Source organism: Aphelocoma coerulescens, chromosome 26 (genome assembly GCF_041296385.1).
Source record: "Aphelocoma coerulescens isolate FSJ_1873_10779 chromosome 26, UR_Acoe_1.0, whole genome shotgun sequence".
NCBI classification, from domain to species: Eukaryota; Metazoa; Chordata; class Aves; order Passeriformes; family Corvidae; genus Aphelocoma; species Aphelocoma coerulescens.
In genome coordinates, this window is record NC_091039.1 from 6,934,028 (window position 1) to 6,953,749 (window position 19,722).

Sequence of the window (19,722 nt, forward strand, 5' to 3'; positions counted from 1 at the left end):
TTTGTCCATCCAGCCAGAGAATGGCCTGTGCTGGAAGGGACCTCAAATCTCATCTCATTCCACGGGCAGGGACACCTCCCACCGTCCCAGGCTGCTCCAAGCCCCGTCCAACCTGGCTTTGGACAATTCCAGGGATCCAGGGGCAGCCACAGCTGCTCTGGGCACCTGTACCAGCGCCTCCCCACTCTCCCAGGGGAGGATTTTTCCCAATATCCCATCCAAGCCTCCTCTCTTTCAGGTTGAAGCCATCACTCTCCTACCCTGGAAGCAGCAGCAGAGCACAGAGCATCCCCTCTGTGCTGTCACACTGTGACCCCAGGAACTCACCCCAGCCCAGCCCTCTTGGCTTCCTCATCCTCACAGGAACGGGGCAAGGCTTTCCCTGCCCTGGAACAAGCGGGGATGCTGTGATGGGAAGGTGCAGCGATCAGGAATGGTCTGATAACAGGGCCCAGCTGGTGCTTCACTCACAGCCCCAGGCCATCGGAGGCAGGGGTGGCAGCAGGCTTTTGGGATTGGGATGCTGCCCTCGTTGGGAACAGGACCAGGAGCCGGTGCCTCGTTTGTCACAGGGCCCTGAGCAGCCGTCAGACGTTAATGACTTCTGGCATCTGCTGCCCTGGGTCAGACTCAAGCCAGTGACCCAAAAGGGCCAGGTTTGGCTCTCCCCAGCAGCAGCCCCTGGGAGCCATCCCGCTCTGCCTCTGGACAAAGGAGCTCGGGAAGGGGAGGCACAGAGGTGCTGGGCTCCCCTATCAACATTCACCGCAGCCACCGGCGGCTCTCCCCGGGAGGAATCAAAGCCTCATTGATATGTGAATTATGAATGAAACCTTAAGCTTTTAAACTTTTAACCTGTGCATTTCTAAGAAAGTCTTAATTTAGCCAGAGACACGGCAGGAAAGAACAGCGGTTCAGGGGAAGCTACTGGATTTTCTGGGCTTTTAAAACACACCCTGGTTTCAGATGAGTGTTTCCTTTGCTGTGCCATTCCCAGAGGCAAAAGGAAATCCTGATCCCCGCTGACCAAAGCTGAGGACTGAAATCGGTGCTGCCCTGAGCCCGGGGATGAGGCTGATTGACACCGACACCATCTCTGCTCCGGTCCCAGCTCCTCCCTCCGCCAGGTTTCCGATTTCAAGGCACGCTCTGGGATGCTTTGGTGGTGAGCAAACCCCTGAACATCACCCCGAACATGTTTGTGAATTTATCACGGCACTGAGAGCTGGGGCCAGGAGAAAGCTCTGGGAAGCGGCAAAGAGGAATTCAGGGGATTCGGCGGACAGGGGTCAGGTCACCTCACACCAGAGCAAGCCAGGGTGGGTCAGGCTGCTGAAAGCAGCCCTCATTAGAAGAATAAACTGTGTAATGTAGAGGTTGGAGGTGCTTTGTCCAGGGCTGGGGAGGGGCTGTTAAACCTTTAACCATCAATACAAAACCTCCCCGGCTTCCCCTCCGCTGGAGCTCACCCAAACCTCGCCTGGCTGACCAGGGCTCAAGGAGGTTTGGTTTATTTTCCAGACAGCCTCGGGCACGTTCTGCCATCAGAGCTGGCACAGAGCTGGGACTGAGCAGAGCCAGGAGCAAAGTGAGCCAGGGAATCCAGACTGCTGCCCTACAACGGAGCATTCCCCAGGACAAGGGTGCTGGGAATTGCCCGAGGAGAAAACCCAAACAGTGCAAACCCCAAACCCAGCCCAGGAAGAACACACAGGGGTCACGGGAAGCACAGGGCAGGGCAGGTCACAGAATCCCAGAATGGTTTGGGCTGGAAGGGACCTTAAAGCTCATCCCATCCCACCCCTGCCAGGGCAGGGACACCTCCCACTATCCCAGGCTGCTCCAAGCCCCGGGCGTTGGACACTGCCAGGGATCCAGGGGCAGCCACAGATTCTAAAAACACTGTCTGAAATCACCACATTTGGGTCCTCCAGTTCCCAGAGGTCCAACACCTGAGGGAAGGACCCGTTACAGGCTGGGGTGGAGCAGGGCTGAGCACAAAAAGCTGCTAAGGAAGGATGGAGAGGAGGAGACGTGGTCCAGGGCGGACCCAGGGCTTGCCCACCACTTCTCCTGCTGGGTGGAAGAAGATGCTGCTGCTGGGGGGGAGGAACCAGGCAGAACTGGGGCAGAAGAGGCAATGCCACCCTTGGGGATGCAGGGATTACACATCATGAGCCAGCAGAGCTCCTCGTTTTCAAAGGAGGGAAGGGGAAAAAAAAGCTTAAAAAAAATAAAAATCAATCAACCACAAATTATAAATAAAAGAGATGAAAGTTAAGAGCGAAACGAAACAAAGCCCCAGGTGGCCCCTGCCTGGGGCACTCCTGCTAATTTTAGTTTCTCGGCTCTTCCCGGAGCCGTCTGGTTCCATGACTGCACAGTTTTAGAGCACCTACTGCACCTCCCAAAAACGTTCCACGCTGGGATGGTCCAGCCTGGCTGTGGGTGGGAAAGGGGAAGGCGAGGAAGGGGCCTGTGGGACCCATCCCTGCTGTGACAAACCCAATGGGTCCCTGAGCTGGTGTGGGGTGGCCAGAGCTGCCTGCTGGCCAGGCCACTGTGAGCCCAGCCCAACACCTCCCCAAACCACGGGGATCTGGGGCCATCCCAGTGTGGCTGTGCCCACCCCAGCACCCCTTCCAGCCCTGCAGCCCCCTCCTGCTCACCCCTCTGCTGGGATTCCCTCCACAAACCCCCCACTCTCTGCAGAGGCTGAACGAAGCACCCACAGCCCCTTCCCCACCCCACTGCTGCTCCCCCTGCCAAAACCCCGCTGGCTCTGTGGGTGTGGGGAAGGGGCTGGGCCGGGCAGAGCTGTTTGGCAGCCCCCACGTTTATTCCACGGAGAGAAACGGCAGCAGCCTCCCTCACAGAAGCATCCTATCCAGCAGAATGGATTTAAATACCTAATGAAGGAATAAATCTGGGAGCGAGAGACATTTACTGCGTCCTTACTCACACAGAGCCTTTGTGGTGGCGGGGGGAGCCCGGCACCTGCTCCGGGCCCGCGGCCGCTCCCAGGGTAATGGATAAGGCAGCATCCCATTAAATGAGCCCCTACCTGTCAGGGGGATATTGAGCACTCCCAGCCTCCACATCCATTCCCAAGGACTCGGCAGTGCCACGACAAGATGCAGAACTCTATCGACAGGGACCTTCCCCGGGGGCTCGGGGAGCCAGCAGTGCGCTGCGGGGACAGAGATGGATTGGGCCACTTTGCCTCCGCATGACACAGCAGGGATTTTTCTATTCTGCTTTAAATCCCCCCCAGGCAGCGTGTCAGAGGGGAGAAGTCATGAACCCAGCCCAGGCACACCAGGGCTGGGGGGCTGTGCTGAAGCAGGGACTCAGGGGATGGGGACGAAGATCCCAAGAGGACAATCGAGTCCTGCCTGTGTCCCCAGGCCCTGGAAAGGTGCTGCCTTCAGCTGGGTCCTCTGCCATGTTCCGGCAGGTGGAAAAGCTCAGTTTGCCTTTGTTGTGGTGCAGGGATGAGAACCCCCCACTGCTGCACTGAGCGGGGAAGGAGCAGCCCAAGGCCAGGCAGGAACGAGCTGGGGAGGGAGGGAGGCCTGTGCACAGCAGATTGTGTTTGTCTGGGCTCACAGGCAGAAATGCCACAGCCCAGGGAGGCTGAGCTGTGCCCACGGCCCCAGACACAGAGTGGGAGCTGCCACAAACCTGGGGGTGTAAAGCGGAATGCCACGAGCACCCACACATCCCCATCCCCGTGTTCCCCAGCCTCACCCCACACCCCCAGCACCCCACGGGGGTTTGGCCCTCCCTGCAGGGCAGGGGAAGCACAGGGTGGGGATGGCGTTCAGAGCTCAGCCCTGGACGTATTTTACATTTCAGGGAACTGAATGCACGGGCAAATACTCCAGACGGGCACTGAGGGACGGAGCAGCAGCACCTGCTCCATCCCCACAGCCCCCACAGCATCCGACAACATCCCAGAGCATCCCAGAGCATCCCACTGCATCCCAGCCATCATTTGGATCGCAGCTTCACCTCCCCCACCTCCCAGCCACAGCCAAACTCACTCTGCCCTTTCCCTGCCCTCCTGCCTCCCCTCCCTCCCCCGCGATACCAAAGGTCGGGTTTGAAATTCAGGGGTCAGGCAGAAGAAATGGAGTGGGGTCAGGGGTGAGGGAAGCACACAGGGAGGAATTTCACCTCTCCAAGCATCTGCTTCCATGAATCAGCAGCCCCAGAGCTCCTGCCAGGCGTGGGGGGAGCTGAGCTGGGCCAGGGCAGTGCAGAGGGGACTTGTGGGGACAGAGCAGGGTGTCCCCCACCCCACAGCCAGAGCAGCTCCTCTCTCCTGAAGCTTCTCTCCTTTTTTTTTGGCTTATCCCAAGCTTCTCAAGATGCCAGCAAAAAAAAAAACAAACAAACAAAACAAACACCTGAAATGCCAACCCCTAAAACAAACCTCCAGCAGAAATGGAGCGAGAGGAAATTAAAGATGTGCTTAACACATCTGGAGTTTCCATTTCCCATCTGCGGAGCCGAGCGAGGCAGACAGAGAAGGGGAAGGTCCTGCAGGTTCCTCTCCAGGTGCCTGTTCAGGGGAGGGAGCTGGGCTCCAGCAGGGAGGGAATAAATCTCCCATCCCACATTGCTTATGTCATCGCCGTGCCCCGAACAGCAGCCTTTGGGGTTTTCCCTGTGATGTACATTATCACTGCACTCTCCATCTGCCAGACATCTCCATTAGCTCTCCCTTCCCAAACTGCTCCCCAACCAGGGCTGGCACTTTGGGAAACCCTGGGAGGATTCCTGCCTGCTCGAGGGTTTCACAGCGGCCTCTCTCTGCTGGCAAGGTACAAATAAATCCTGTGCTCGGGAGGGGATGGACACACCCAGCATCCCAATGAACCCACAAGGTGGGCAAAGAGAGCAGAGAGCCAGGGATGAGCTGGAACATCCCCTCTGGAGCACAGGGAGCTGCCCCACGTGGAGAGGGCCCATCCCCATCCCTGATCCCTGAGCCTGGCAGCCCCAATCCCAGGGAAGGTGGAGATCTCCTTCCATGCAGCTGCAATTGGGAAATGTGCTGCGAGAGCAAAAAAAAAAAGCTGTTTTCATGTAAATGTCCCTAATAATAAAAGTGAATGAAGAAAGCAACACATCCAAACAAGAAATAGTACATTTGTGCTGGAGAAGCAAAAATGATTCTAAAAAAGAGAGCTTTATCAACAATTTCCAGAAGGCATCGGCTGCTCTTTAGTGCTCCTCGAGGAATAACACAGCTCCTGCTGGACCTGGGCTGCCTGGTGCCTCTGATCACAGGGCTCTGCACAAGCCAGGCTCCGTGCAGCACACTTGAAAAACATGAAACTTGTTTGTTTTCTTCAGCAAACACTGAGCTGCTTTTCTCGCCCCAAACCTGGTGCTCAGTGCTGTTTGTCCTGTTCCTGCTGCATTTCCCTGGCAATCCCCACTCTGGGGCTGCTGGAATCAGCCAAATCCCAGCCCCATGCCTGCACCCTGGCACAGCCAAACTCCCCTAAAAATCAAGGGCAAATAATAAAAAACGTGGCCCATGCAATGAGATGTGCTTTGCTCCAAAATATGCAACATTTAAACATTGATCAGTTGATTGCCAGCGGTGAAGGTCAGTGTTTATCTTGCTTTCTTTGCACTTTGGATTACAAACTCAGCTGAACTCCCTGTGAAGCCAGGAAGTGCAGTTACCCCTTTTCCTGGTGGGAATGCAGGGGCAGAAAGCAGCCTGTGTGTCTGAAACTCCTCAGTCTCCCTTCCACTACACCTGGACCTTCCAGATATTCTAATTATTTATTTCTCAGTAATGAGACCGAGCTCCTGGGGTGAAAGGCTCTGCACAAAGAAATCCCGAGAAGAAAAGCAGAGAGGGTCACAGCCTGCTGCCCTTTGGCTTCAGAGCTCTGCAGAACGATTTAGCCCAAACATACCCCAGAACTGCAATTGGCCCGAGAGTCAGAAGAAAGGGGAAGGCTGGAGGAGGAACTCTGGTTTCATTCCAGCTCTGTTATTCACTAATTTCAGCGTGTAAGCCCGGGGTACCCCTTTGCTTGTGCTCGTGGTACGAAGTCTCTGGGAGTGAGGAGCTTGAAGAGCATCAAAGGCAGTGGGAAGGGGAGGCAGGCAGGGGGATGCTCTGTTCTCCTCATCAGCCTCTGGCTCGGGAGGACTGGCGAGAGCAAGCTCTGCATGAGGGAGCCAAATGTTGACTCGCAGCTCGAGGTGCTGGCAAGAGCGCTCCCGGCCGCTCGGGAGGGTGGAGAGCTCCCAGCGCCGTTTATGTGGCAGACCTTGCTTTACCCCAGCGCCTCTCCCTCACCCTTTTTCCCTTTTCCCTTTGCTCTCGGCAGCTCAAGGGACCGGCTCTTGTTCTTTCCGACTGACGGGGTGTGGGACTGGCGTCCCCTCCCAATGGCAAGTGCAAATCACGCTCTAAGGTGGTGGCAGCGACCAATTTACGGCGCCGCTGCTTTTAATGAGCTGCAGGGGCAGAGGGACCGAGGCAAGACAAACAATTCCCACCCGCAGTCCCCCAGCGCTCTGCACTGCTGGCTCCCGGCTTTCCAGGATGCTCAGGCTGGTTTGCCTAAGGCCTGCAGGCAGGTTTATGAGATTAAAGCCCGGCACACAATAAATAATGTAGCAGCTAACCACAAAAAAACCCTTCCGGTGCTGTATAGGAGCGAGGCTGTATGATGTGTACATTCATTCCAGTGCACATCACTTTCATGTACACGGCTCTGTTTGATGCAGAGCTGTGTCACCGAGCGAGAGAGAACAACGGGAGAGGTGCAGGCGCTGGCAGGGGCTGGCGGGACAATTGCTGATGGAGCCTCTTGCTAATTATTGCAGCCTTCCCATGCTGCTGCCTGTGCTCCCCTTCTGCATCCGTGTCCGAGGAATCACAGTCCTAAACCCTCTATTCCTCCACCATCCTCCCCTGCTCCCAGCAGGCTCCCCAGTATGAACTGGGAGTGACTGGGGGCCTCTCCCTCCGCTCAGGAGGAAGCTCCATGGGAGCGACAGCTTTGGGTCACACCCCGGGCAGAGCTCAGGTTCAGTTCCTTCCACAGCTCCAGGGGATTCTGGTGCAAAATCCCCCGGGGTGCTGCATCCCCGGGAGCTCCTTCCAGCAGGCGGGGGTTCCCTCCCTCTGTTATTCCCAGCCTGGGCTGCCTGCAGAGAGCTCCCCGAAGGCAAAGGCGGGGTTCTGCCTATCCAAGCGGCTCGGCAGGAATGGGAAGAGCCTCGTGAAAGGCAGGGGGAGGTGCGGAGCCCGTGCATCGTACTGGGAGCAATGGGCCCGTGCGGACAGAGAGGAGCTGCCCGCGTCCCGTCCCCGCCGGCCCGGCTCGGCCGTAAATTCGGGCCGATGCTCCGCTGGTGGATGTGCCACCCAAAGCCCGCAGCGCCTCACAGCCCGGCTCCGCGCCGGCGGCACCGCGCTGGCACCGCGCGCCGGGCGTGGATGGAGGGGATGCTAAAGGCGGCACCACCGCACACCCAGGGAAAGCCTCGCAGCCGTGCCCACCTCAAACCGCGGCGCTGCTGCTTTCCCAAGGCGTCTCACCCCCTGACTGTCCCCAAATCCCAGCCTTTTCGCAGCAGCAGCAGCAGCTCGGGGGCTGTGGCAGCGCCCAGGGCTCTCCCTGCACATTCCCCCGTCTCTCCCGGCACATTTGTGGTTTCCACATTTGTTTTCTCTGCCTCGAGGAGGCAATTAGAGAAGCAACATAGCCTGGTCTTCTCACAGTATTTCTTGCCACCCAGGGATTTAAGATCTTACAAATGGACCAAAACCTGTGTTATTTTGACCTCTGAGGATTTTAAAAGCCAGCAGAAAAATATGTTTATAGTAAAGAAAGCATGAACTTCTTGACTCGTGAGTAGAAAGGCAGGAGTCTGACACTGCCCTACCCCCAAAGCCAACAACATCCAGAGCACAGCAACTCACTCAGCTTCACGCTCTGAGGGAAGCCGGGACAGGCAGGAAAACCAACAGGAGCTCACAAAAGAGTTTAGAATTTCATGACATTTTTCACCAAGATCATTTCAAGTAGAAACTCATTATTGAACGTGATGAAAACACTGTGAAATGGAGGAGAAATAACTTCTGCCTCACTTGATGCTCATAAAGGAGATAATACCTCTGAGAGGAGGTGTGGGGATGAATTATCTCCAAAATATGTTCAAGATAAAAAACCTTGTTTGGATGGGGCACTGAGCAGCCTGGTCTGGTTGAAGGTGTCCCTGCTCATGGCAGGACTGGATGGCCTTTGAAGGTCCCTTCCAGCCCAAGTCACTCCATGATTCCAGAGGCAGGATGTATTCCATGGATTGGGCTGCTCAGCCCCTCGCAGCCTCCCCCCAAACCCCAATTTAGAACTGAACCAAATGCAATCGCTGCCCTCCAAAATTTCAAGTTGACTTTTCAAGGTGCCTGAACCTGCGTAAAACCCAGAGTCACCCCCATCTCCTGAGCCAAGGAATGAGATTAAAGCAGCCTCCGAGCTCACCTGGCTCCATTTCAGATCCCCAGCATTTCCGGAACACCTGCCCCTTCGCTCTCCAGCAGCTATAAAAATATCTGCCAACTTCTGGCTTTTCTCTGATGTGACTTGTTCTGGCAGGCACCAGATAACAGACCCAGGGCAGGGATGCTGGGAGGAGAGGAGGCCAATTTCATGCCTTAAGAGGTGGCAGGGACATTCCTGAGTGCTCAGACCCAGAGTCTAGAGGGACTTGGCAGCTCTGCCCCATCTCCAGCCCCAAACACACCCCAGTGCTCTCCTCTGGCTTCCACCACTTTTCCTATTCCCTTGCACAAATTCCAATCAGTAAGTGAGATTCCAACTCCTGGCTATGAACAATAACAGATGTGAGGGACCGTGGGGCATTTTGGGGACCCACTTCTGCGGTTTGACAGCACAGATGGAAGCAAAGGGGAATTACTTTCCGAGGCTGGAAAATCCTTGTTTAGGGAGAAAATGAGTCCCAGCTCCTCCAACCACAGCAGCAGTGCAGTAGTGAACAAATACCCCCTTATTTCACATCCTAGGGCAAAACCCAGACTTTTCTTCTCAGACCTTTCAATTAAACAACTTCTTCAGCCAAACGAGAACCATCTGCCCTCTCACACCTCTGCTGGGACGTGGGGATCTGCACTCTGAGGGTGATGGATTGACCACGGAGCCGGCAGAGCCCCTGACCTCCCAGCCTACAGCTAAAACCAGGCAAATCCTTTGGAAGGCGCCTGCAAATGGATAATTTTCATCTGTTCAATAACAGCCTGGTGTCCTCTTGGCTTCTCCACACGCTGATGCAACCGAGTCTTTCCTGAAGTGCCGCGGGATGCGCGTGCGGGGGCGATAATGAAGGATAAATCACCAGGATGAGATAACCATCCATAGAATGAAGTCATCTAAGGACAGGTTCGGACATATATATTTCATTGTGAAAGACCTCCTTTATTCCCACTAATGGAACAAATTAAATCAGCCAAGCTGAATAAAACTCTCACGTCCCAAGACGTAACAACGCACTTAAAAGTTCTCCGTTCCTCTGGCGGCACAATCCAATCACTCATCGCTGTCCCCTGGAAAAGGGGAGGTGGGGAGCAAGGACTGAGTTCAGGAATTCAACAGGTGACAGGAGTGTGCTCCCCATCCCAAAGACAGTCCCAGCACTGTGTATTTCTCTGCAGACACATCCTGAGTAGTGACCTCACAGCCCGGGATGGATTCCAGGCACGTCCAGTGCAGCTGCCCTGGGGACAGAGGGGCACAGGTGTCCAGGACAGAGTGTGACACCCATTTTTCCAGGAGAATTGGGGGCGATTTCATTTGCACATTTTATCCTTCACCTCAGGGCGTCTGAAATAACCACACCTGGGCCCTTGCCTGCAGCACTGCAACACCTCCACATCTCCAAGCACACAAATTAAAGCCTTGTCACCACTGAGCAACTCGGTGCTGGGTGAAACCCAGGTACAACATCACTGTTCCCGCTTCTCCCTCGCCTGTACCACCCAGGAGCCTTCCCAGCTCGTGGGAAGGCAGGCAAGGCTGCAGGAACTGCATTTTTCCTACAGCCAGCATAAACAGCATGATGGAAAAATAATACCTAGATGGCAACTGGCAGACAGAGGAGAGACATTTATTTATTCTTGATCACAAACAATGTCCTGCATTGACAAGCTGAATGAAGGGCACTTCACTGATTTATTAGACCTAATAAGAAACAGACCTCTTGGGATGAAATACAAGATTGATTTTTAGTGGTGAGCCTTGCTGCCATCCCAGGCACTGAGCTCAGGCTGATGAGATGGAACCAGGCGTGCACAGGGACACGGAGCTGACACAGCTCTGCGAGGGCAGGGGAATAAACGGGAGGATTTGCAGGGGGAAGGGGAGATGGAATGGAAACGAGGCAGTAACAGCCCTGCACGCTGAGGGCTGCTCTGCTCTCCCTGCATCCTCCTCTCTCCCACTAAGGCCCTGTGTCCCAAGAGCAGCAAACCACTGGGAAGTTGAAGGTGCAGTTCCTGGGAAACCTCTGGGCCAGACCCTTCCCATGAATCTGCCTTCCAGAGGAGCCCCTCTAGACACAGCAAGTGCAATTTTCACATCAGTCTCAGCATCTCCCAGGCAAACCACATTAGCTGAGTTCCGTGGATGCCGTTTTCCATCAGGAAAAAGACAACTAGCACAGCAGTGCTTAGCTTGAGGCCCTATTAATAGCAGTTCTAATTATATGGCTGCAAATTTAATTCATGGCAATGATTAGTGTCAAAATCAAAGGCATCACACATCAATATTGATAGAATTGTATGAAGCCCATAAACAGAACAAGCAAGCTGACACATCTCCCCCCAGCACTTAGTTGCTGTTCACTGTTGCATTAATGTCCCTTCTCATTTTGCTTGATGGAAATGGTTTCATTGGAGGAATCCATGATTCTGAATGGTTTTGTCTCCAACATGATCCCCTTTCCTCCTGCTCCCACAGCCAGGGAGCTGAGGTGCTTTGGAAGGAGAGCAGGAGGCAGGACTGCACCCACGTACCTGTGCTTGAGCCAAAGGGCCCCAGCATCAGCAGCATTTGCTTTTCACCCACTTAGAGACAATTGCTGGGGAGCAGAACCAGCAGGAGCTGGGAACGTGGCAGGGGCAGTGAGGTGAAGAGCCAAAGGCAGGAGGACACCAGTGAGAGAACCCAGTGTTTCCAGTAAGGAATTCTCACTGGGGGAGCACAGGCAAATTTGAAAGGCTTCAGAGACATCTCCCTGACTTTCCTCCAGCTACACAGAAACACCTTCCCTGAAAGCCCAGACGGAGCCAGCAGCTCATTTCCAAAGGAAATCAACAGCTGTGGGCGAGGGAATAGGTGTGACAAAGCTTTCAGACATTAATTGTGTGGGTAGATCTGAGACGGAGGAGGACACGAAGGAGATCAGGTGGAAAAGGCATCTCCACAAATCCCTGGCACTTACAGAGGTGCTGAACATTTCCACCATCATTTCACAGATGGGGAGGGAGAGATAAGGAAACAGTCCCGAGCACTCCATGTCTTCAAGACATGTCTGGTTATCTTGAAACAGGCACAAAATCCCAAGACAACCTGTTAACTTCCCCCGGGTCTCACCTCCTCTGCAGCCAGAGCCCGTCAGCTCTGTGCAGAGCTGCTTCCTATGCCTCACCTGGCCTCTCTCAGGCCATGGAAAAGATAATCCCACATGTCAAATGAGGGAAAATCTGCTAAAGGTGTAGACAGAGAACAGCAACATCCTCGGCCCCACACAGGGGAGGACGGGACCACGATTGTTCCAGTTAATTACAGGGGGGATGGATCCCATCAGCTGCAGGCAGCTCTGATGTTAAATAAGGGCAGATGCCACGAAAGCCTGACTGTAGTGAATGTCTGGAATGAATTTACTCCAGGGATGGGCCAATTTTCATCCAACAGATGAAGGATTCCAGGTGAAGGATTCCACAGCCCTCCCTCTGGACAGTGGAGCATGAATAGATTAACTGTGCATCAAAAACTGTTCAGTGTAGACTAGCACCAGGAATTAAACCCTGCTGGAGGGACTGCTGCTTCTGTAATCCTTCATAATTCATGGAACAAGCCCATAAATACCTCGTGTGCAGGCACAGGCTCTTGGCTTTTGCTGCCTCTGAGCGAGGAGCCTCCCCTGTCCCCCCAAACCCCTGCACACAGCGAGCACCAGGCTGCATCTCCGGGCTGCATCCCCAGCTCCGAGCTCGGCACGTGCGTTTGGGATGTGCCGAGGGCTCCTCTCCCTTCCATTTGGCTAAAAACACCCCGGCTCTCCCCTGTGCAGGGAAGTGAAGGGCTCTGCTTTACAAGCTCCCTCTCCCCCACGTCCAAAACTGCCCCACTGACGCTCGAGAGGCACCAGGGAGGCACCTAATTTACTACTACTCAGCACTTGTAAAGTGCTGAATGAATATTAATGAACTGATGTAATTAAAATGATGCAGACATTCAAGTGTAGTATCTGCCTGTCCTTGTATCTTCCTGGATAGATGAGGAAGAAATTCCCTGCTGCTTAAGGACTCAAAAAATTAACAGCCTGCTGTTGATTACATTTATTAACTCTTTCCCTGGCATGAAGGAGCAGGGGCTGCATTTAACAGGTTCACCTAAAGCTGTCATTTAGAGCTGAGGTTAATTGGAGGGGTCTCAGCTTGCCAGAGCAGCAGCTCCAAGGCTGCTTCTGCTGGAGCTGGATCAAACCCACTGCTGAGCTGGCTTCCAGCTGCAGCTCCAGCTCTAAAGGCCAACAAGGGCTCTCACACCCCTCTGTTTACACCCCAAGGCCACTTCCAAACTTATTTTAAATACAGAACCCCTCAAAGAGTTCCCTTCCAACTCAGAATATTCTGTGAGCTGTGACTCAGAAGTGCAGCAGTCCCAGCTGGACTTCAAAAGCCTGGAAGTCATTCAAGGGGAGGTTGGACAGGGCTTGGAGCAACCTGGGCTAGTGGAAGGTGTCCTTGCCCATGTCCCTTCCAACCCAAAACATTCTGTGACTCTCAGCTGAGCCCCACCAAACCCCTCCTCAGTGTTTGTGGTGCAGAGGACAAGGAATGTTCCAGGACTGATCAATCATCCAGCAGGAGGAAAGAGGCAGAGGGAAGCAGTAGGACTCTGCCCTGAGGCTCGGTTCCAAAAGCAGCCACATGAACCCGTTCCCATCTCTCCATGACCAAAATCCTGACTCCACCAGCAGCTCCAAAGGCTTCGTAACTCATGGTCTCCTACACCAGTTGCAGAAGGATTGCTGGGAAACAAAACTACTGCAAGATTTCCATCAGACCTCGTTTGGTTCCTTTTCCAAGACCACCCTGCAGCAGCTTCCACTGCATCTTTCCCAAAACTCGGCACTTCAGAACAAACCACACTAACAGCGCTGAGGGCTGAAATCTGCCTCACCAAAACAGGCTCTCTGTGACCCAAACCCTGCGACTTCCACTCCTGCTTCACTCCCAGTTTCCCACTGGGAAACACCCATAAGACACAGCAGCAGTGACGAGCATCCCGAGAGAGACAAAACCCAGCTCCTGGCTCTGCAGAGCCACGGACACAGGCTTACCTTCTTCAGCCTGCCCGTCTTGGTGCCCACGAAGACCACGCTGTAGCCGTTGTAGACGTAGGAAGCCACGGAGGTCATGCGGTCGCGGCTGGAGGTGAAGAGCGTCACCCCGTCCACGGGCACCGAGCCCCCCAGGGGCTGGTTGATGTCGAGCCCGCAGAAGTTGTCATCGATGGGGACTGGCTGGAAAGACAAGGTTTGGGGCAGCTGTGAGTGAAGCAGAGCCCAGGGCAGCCCCACACACTCGGGGTGGTGTGAAGGGAGCTGGCGGTGCCGGCAGCAGGGTGGGGGCCACCAACGGGCCACCCCCTGCCAGCTCCAGCCACCTTCCCCAGGGATCCTCGAGCTTGCAGAGCCCCAGGTTGGGAATGGCAAAGACTCGCAGGAAGCTGCACAGCTTCATTCTGCCCTAACGCCATCCCTTCCCTCATTGTCATCCCACTGTAGGATGAGAGCACGTTTTAAAGGGGAAGAGTGCTCTGAATTCAGGGAAACTGAGGCACAGATGGACTGATCCCACTCTGCAAACTTGTGTTCCACTGGGGCAGGGATCAATCCCGGCTCCCGAGGGCTCCCACAGCCGACACCCAGCGCATCCTTACCGCTTTGGTGCACTGGACATCCTTCCCCAGCAGCCAGTTGAGCTCCAGGTTGCCCTCGCCCTGGTAGCAGGACTGCAGGCGCTCCTTGATGTGGGCGTTGATGGTGCGGATGGGGAACACGCAGAGCGCGGAGTCGTCGGGGGGGTGGTGGTACTGCTTCTGCCCCTTGGAGAAGATGGCAAAGAGCACGTCCTCCTGCGCCGTGATGTTGAGGGCCCTGGCCAGCACCTCCCCCGGCTTGGACAGGTAGGCGGCCTGCAGCAGCCGGTACTCCGTGTCCCCCCTGACGCAGCCGAAGGGCAGGGACACGTACGAGTGGAACTTGGGGTCGTCCTTGCACAGGCGGACGATGCGGGAGGTGTAGAAGAGGTCGCTGGCGGAGTTGATGGAGACGCCCTCGGGGGTCTCCGGCTGCACGGTCAGAAAATAGACGAAGTTGCCGCTGGCGAAGCCGTAGATGTAAAAGATGTCGAAGTGCGAAACCAGGGCCAGCGTGTCCGAGGGGATTTTGATGAGGGACGAAACAAAGTCACTGTGGAGCTCATAATCCAACATCGCCGACGACTCCGGGTCCCGGGGCAGCTTGCGGCTGGAGAGGGTGGGGAAATAATCCTGCTTGCCGTCCACCGCCGTGCCGATGAAGAGCTTCCCGTCCTCGCCCTCGGAGCGCACGATCACCCCGTACATGGTGCCCGTTTTGTTGACGCTGGACAGGTAATGCTCCTTCTTGTGCGAGGGCTCCACCAGGATGAAGAGGTCGTCGAGGCGCAGCAGCTTGCAGACCCCCTGGTAGAGGCTGCCGCACGCCAGCAGCCGGTTCTCGGAGTAGTCGATGATGAGCAGCTTGTTGACGTTGTTGGTGAGCGTGAGGACCTCGCTGCATGGCTGCACGATGAGGGGCGGGTAGCAGGATTTGTTGTCCTCCTCGGGACCGGTTTTGTGAGCCACCAGAATGGTCAGGTTCCCCGAAAGCTTGTACACCCTGTTGATGGCCCCCACGTAGACGGCCCCGGTGCCCCGGTGCACCGTCAGGTGGTTGAACGTCCAGTCCCGGTTCTCCGAGTGGAAAGTGTTGAACAAGGCATTGCTGGACACGTTCCGGGAGAGCGATGCCAGGAAGAGGCAGAGCAGAGCCACTGACCAGCCATCAGAGTCCAGTACCCGAGGCCAGTTCCTCCTCTGATCCATCCTGGGAAAGGCAAACTCCGTGTCCCCCGCGTGTGTCCTGAGCCCCGGCAATGTCCCTCACATGGTTCTGTGGAGAGAAGAACCACCCAGAGCCAAGGATTAGATCCCGTGTGCCCTGCAGATAAAATTCAAAGGAGGCTTTCTAATTACACAGTCCTCGAGATAAAGCGGGGATGTCTCTAAGCACAACAAGAATTAAGCAAGTCCACAACGTACTGGTGAACAGTTCAGGTCGATGTTTTGCCACTTGTTTCAGCCCCTGCATCTTAAATTTGTGATGTGGTTTGGCTGTTTAGAACACGCTCTGCTCAGCCAGGGAGGGGAGAACCAGCTCCAGCCCAAGGCAAAGCCCGCGGCTCACAGCCCCAACCATCCATCTGCAATCTTGGCTAGAAGGGTGTCTCCTGCAGGGTTTGTTGCTGGAAGCAGCAGAGGAAACAAGAGCTGTTCTTCACCTTTAAACCCTCTCTGATTTAATTTGGGAACCTGAGAAAGAAACCTCATGCAGGCAAATTCACTGAGCACAAACACTGAAGGTACTGACATTTCCCCTCAGCCCGTCCCCAGAGCCAGAAGTGCCTCTCAAGCAGGTGCATTTTGGGCAGGAACTCCTTCACCAGGTACTTTCCTGCCAAAAAGCAGCTGCCACCAAGGTGGGAGCATGTGGTTAGATCAGCCACCAAACCTGCCAGCAGGGGAGAGACCACCCTTGCCTGCTCGACCTGACCACAGAGAACCACCACGAAGTTCTCCTTTATCCCAAATTCTGCATTCCTTACATGCTCCAGGCTGGGCAGGCAAAGGAGCCACTTCAGGGACATCCTTCCTCACTTCAGGGTCATCGCAGCCTGGGAAGAGGCTGAGGATGAGCCACAATCTGCACCCATCCCCTGCCAGCAGGGCCAGGCCAGCGCCAGCACACACCCCACACCCCACGGAAACCCTGCCCTCGGCAGCTCTGATGCCCCTGCCCTGCGTGCCAAGGCAGGAGGCTGCTCCCTCACCCCCTGACAATGGATGCTGCTCCTGGTTTGGTCCTTGAAACAATTCCCAGCACTGCACAGCCACCCTGAGCTCGTGAGTGTCACTGAACAGCCGCTCTTTAGGCTTGTTCCCGCCAGGAGCCGGAGACGGCTGTTCCTGAGAGGTGACAAAGGAGCTCTGTCCCTGCGCTGCCATCTCCGTGTCACTGACAGGAGACACGACAGGAGAGAGGGAGCAGTAATGGGTTTCTCATTCTGCTCAGGGAGACATTTCCCCAGCTGCTTCCCTCTCGCTGCCAGGCTCGGCATTCCCACCTTTGGCTGTGGTGGTTTCTCTGACCCGGGCAGGACACGGACCCTGCCACCTCCTCGGCGTTGTGGGGATGGCTGTGGCACAGAACGGCTGCTCCCGCTGCCTTCCCACATCCACAGCAGCACCAGGGGGACTCCCCGGCTCTTCTCACTACATTTCTGAGTGAACGTCCCAACACCATTCCCTGACCCGGAATCTTTCCAAATGGCACAGATCAAATCGTTCCCAGGGATCTGGGAGGATCCTCTCCGTGCTGGTGACACGTGGTGGGCACTGACACCTGATCACGGGGCACAGGGGTCTCAGAGCAGCTCTGCCCAGAACCCCACAGTGCCCCAAGTCCTAGGACATGGTCCTTTACGGGCTCTGCTTCAAGGGCAGCCCCACAAGGGAGAGATCCTGCAGAGAACAGGGAGGCCCTGCTGTAAAGCTCAGCACACACAGCTTTCCTGCTCAGCAGCTCCCAATCTTTAAAAAGTTGTTCCACTGCAAGGCGAGACAAGGACGGTGCAAGCCAGAAATGAATGCATTTAAATAATTAACTTTACACACATTGGATGTGTGGGACAACAGCAGCTCTGCACTTTGACCACAGCAGTTTCAGATGTTTTTCAGCAAAGTTTCCATCCCGAGCCAGCCCAAACCCAGCGCAGCGTGGAGCTGCTGTGCAGCAGGGCTGTCAGCTGGAGCCCGGCCTCTCTGCTGTTCCTCACAGTGAAGGTTTTGCAGAGCGTTTGTGAACAGTCACAGGCAGGAGAGATCACCCGGGAAGGAGAATCTGCGCTTTCAAACGTTATCTGAACATGACAGAGCACGGCCATGAGCTGCCACCCTACCCAGCCATCCCCGGATCCGTGTCACCCCCAGGGCAGCTCCTGCAGCTCCCACGACCCCAGGGCTGGGGCACGATGTGAGGGTGCAGGGCTGGGCAGAGCTCAGCAATAGACACCAAACAGCCAGGGGAACCCACTGCCTGCGAGGGTTAGGTGGGACTTTGGGAAGGAGTTCTTGGCTCAAAGGATGGGGAGAGGCTGGCAGAGGCTGCCAGCTGTGGCTGCCACATCCCTGAAGTGTCCAAGGCCAGGCTGGACGGGGCTCGGAGCATCCTGGGGTGGTGGAAGGTGTCCCTGCCCATGGAACGAGACGAGCTTTAAGATCCCTCCCAACACAAACCAGTCTATGATTCTCTGTGGAGGAGGCCAAACACCTGGGGAGTTAAACACCAGGAGAATGGGTGATTTTAGCTCTGATCCTTAATACCATTTGATCATTAATTTTTCCTCTTTTTCTTTTTTTTTTTCTGAAGAGAGTTTTAAAATACAGCCTCAGAAGCAATCTGCAGCTATTAGTAACGCAAGGTGAAAGCGAGAGTAAATTCAGGGACACAATATAAACCCAAGCAGCTGAAAGGCCTCAATTAGGCTGAAAGGAGTTATCTGGTATTTAAATAATTATTAGATTGAAGGAATAATCACAGGTCTGAGCCGATTTTTTCCCCCACTGTCATCCTAATGGAGACTATAATATTATTATTCAAATGCCCATGATTCTCATTGAGGGGGGAAGAAAAAAGGGCTCATTTAATCTCCATGCGACAGGGCTTCAGGAGGCACCATTAGTCATTTCTCTCATTTCAGCTGTCACTCACTCATGGGCACCACAGTTTGTCATTAGTGGCGTTTTGTGCACACCAAAAAACCCACAAAAAACAGGGGAAAAAAGGAAAATTAAAGCCAAAACAACAAGAGGATCTCCTGTGGTACATGACGGCTCAAAGGCACAATTCTGATGTCACCAGTGTGGCAGCTGCGTTTGCCTGGTGGTGGCGGTGGCTTTTCTTTGGGGGTGGGGTTGGTGTGGTGAGCAGTGATTTACACTCAGCACTGCTGGGCCCTCAGCCATCACCTCTGCTCCCTCAGCTCCTGTGTTCCTGGGATATTTCACCCACTCTGGATGTGCCCCAGCACCTCCAGGACACAGCAAAACATCCCCAGTGCCTTCACTGACCCCAGAACCTGCACTGACCCCCTCATCCTCACTGACCCCCTCATCCTCACTGACCCCCTTCCTCACCTCCAGCCTCCCAGCCCCACAAGCTTTTCCCAATCTGTCCCTGTGGCTCCCCCTGCCCAGAGGCCACCAGGGTCCCCAAGAACGGGCAGAGAGGGAGCAGAGCGGGCCATAAATCCCATACTGGCTTTGTGGGGGCTGTGTCCCTGAACAAACCCCGCAGAGGAATGACAGAGCCTGCCAGGAGGGGCAGAGGGGCTGGGATTGCTCCCTGAGCTGGGGTGGGCTCTGCCCTTTTTGCTCTTTAGAGCCCCGTAAGATTCATGGCCGGGAGCGGGGCCAGCGGCCGGCTGCCAGCACTGCCCTCCCTGCGGTCACCAGGCTGTCACACCCCCAGCCCTGCCCAAAGGGCCACCAGCAGGACAGGCTGCACGTGCTAAACCCAAAGATAGAGCAAACCCTTCGGAGCAACCTCAGCCCTGCCCCAGCCTGAGCCTTTCCCCTTCCATTGGCTCCATATCAGATCTGCCCACAGGAGGAGGGGAAAAGCCCCGAGTTTGGCCATTTCTTTGTAGGAACACAGGACCCTCATCCCTCCTGGAGCACATCGGGAACTGCCCTGCGAAACCTCTCCAAGCACTGGAGCTGCTGCAGGGATTGATCCCCTTGCAGGAGCGACGTTCAGGACACATTTGTCACCTATGGAGGAAGACCTAATAATAATTCATAGGGTTTGGGTTTAATTAGACAAAAGATCTGAGCCAAACTGTCTGATGGAAGCTTCTCCAAGCCCTGGGATGTTTCCAGCATGGATCAGAGCTCTGGATGCTCAGCGCTGCCTCTTTGGCCAGGCCACCACAGCCAGAGGAGCCCCACGCTGCCAAATCCCCCCCGGCCCAGCAGAAACCTCTCCTCCCATCCACACAACCCCTTCCCTGCTCTCAGGCCTTTCTCCAGGAGGAGAAGCCTTGGCACGTCCATGCCCTGAGCAGAGGGT

At 55.2% G+C, this 19,722-nt stretch overlaps 1 protein-coding gene across 4 annotated transcripts in view; it reads right to left on the reverse strand.

The window, feature by feature from the left end:
• Window positions 1–19,722, reverse strand: part of PLXNA2 (plexin A2) — a 140,026-nt gene that overhangs the window by 112,106 nt on the left and 8,198 nt on the right. For all 4 annotated transcript variants that reach the window (XM_068995557.1, XM_068995554.1, XM_068995555.1 and 1 more), the window contains 2 exons: window positions 14,232–15,486; window positions 13,630–13,812 (listed from right to left, as the gene is read on the reverse strand). In XM_068995557.1, coding sequence (XP_068851658.1) covers window positions 13,630–13,812; window positions 14,232–15,419 — 1,371 coding nt within the window. In that variant the 5' untranslated portion in view covers window positions 15,420–15,486. The remainder of the gene's footprint in view (window positions 1–13,629; window positions 13,813–14,231; window positions 15,487–19,722) is intronic.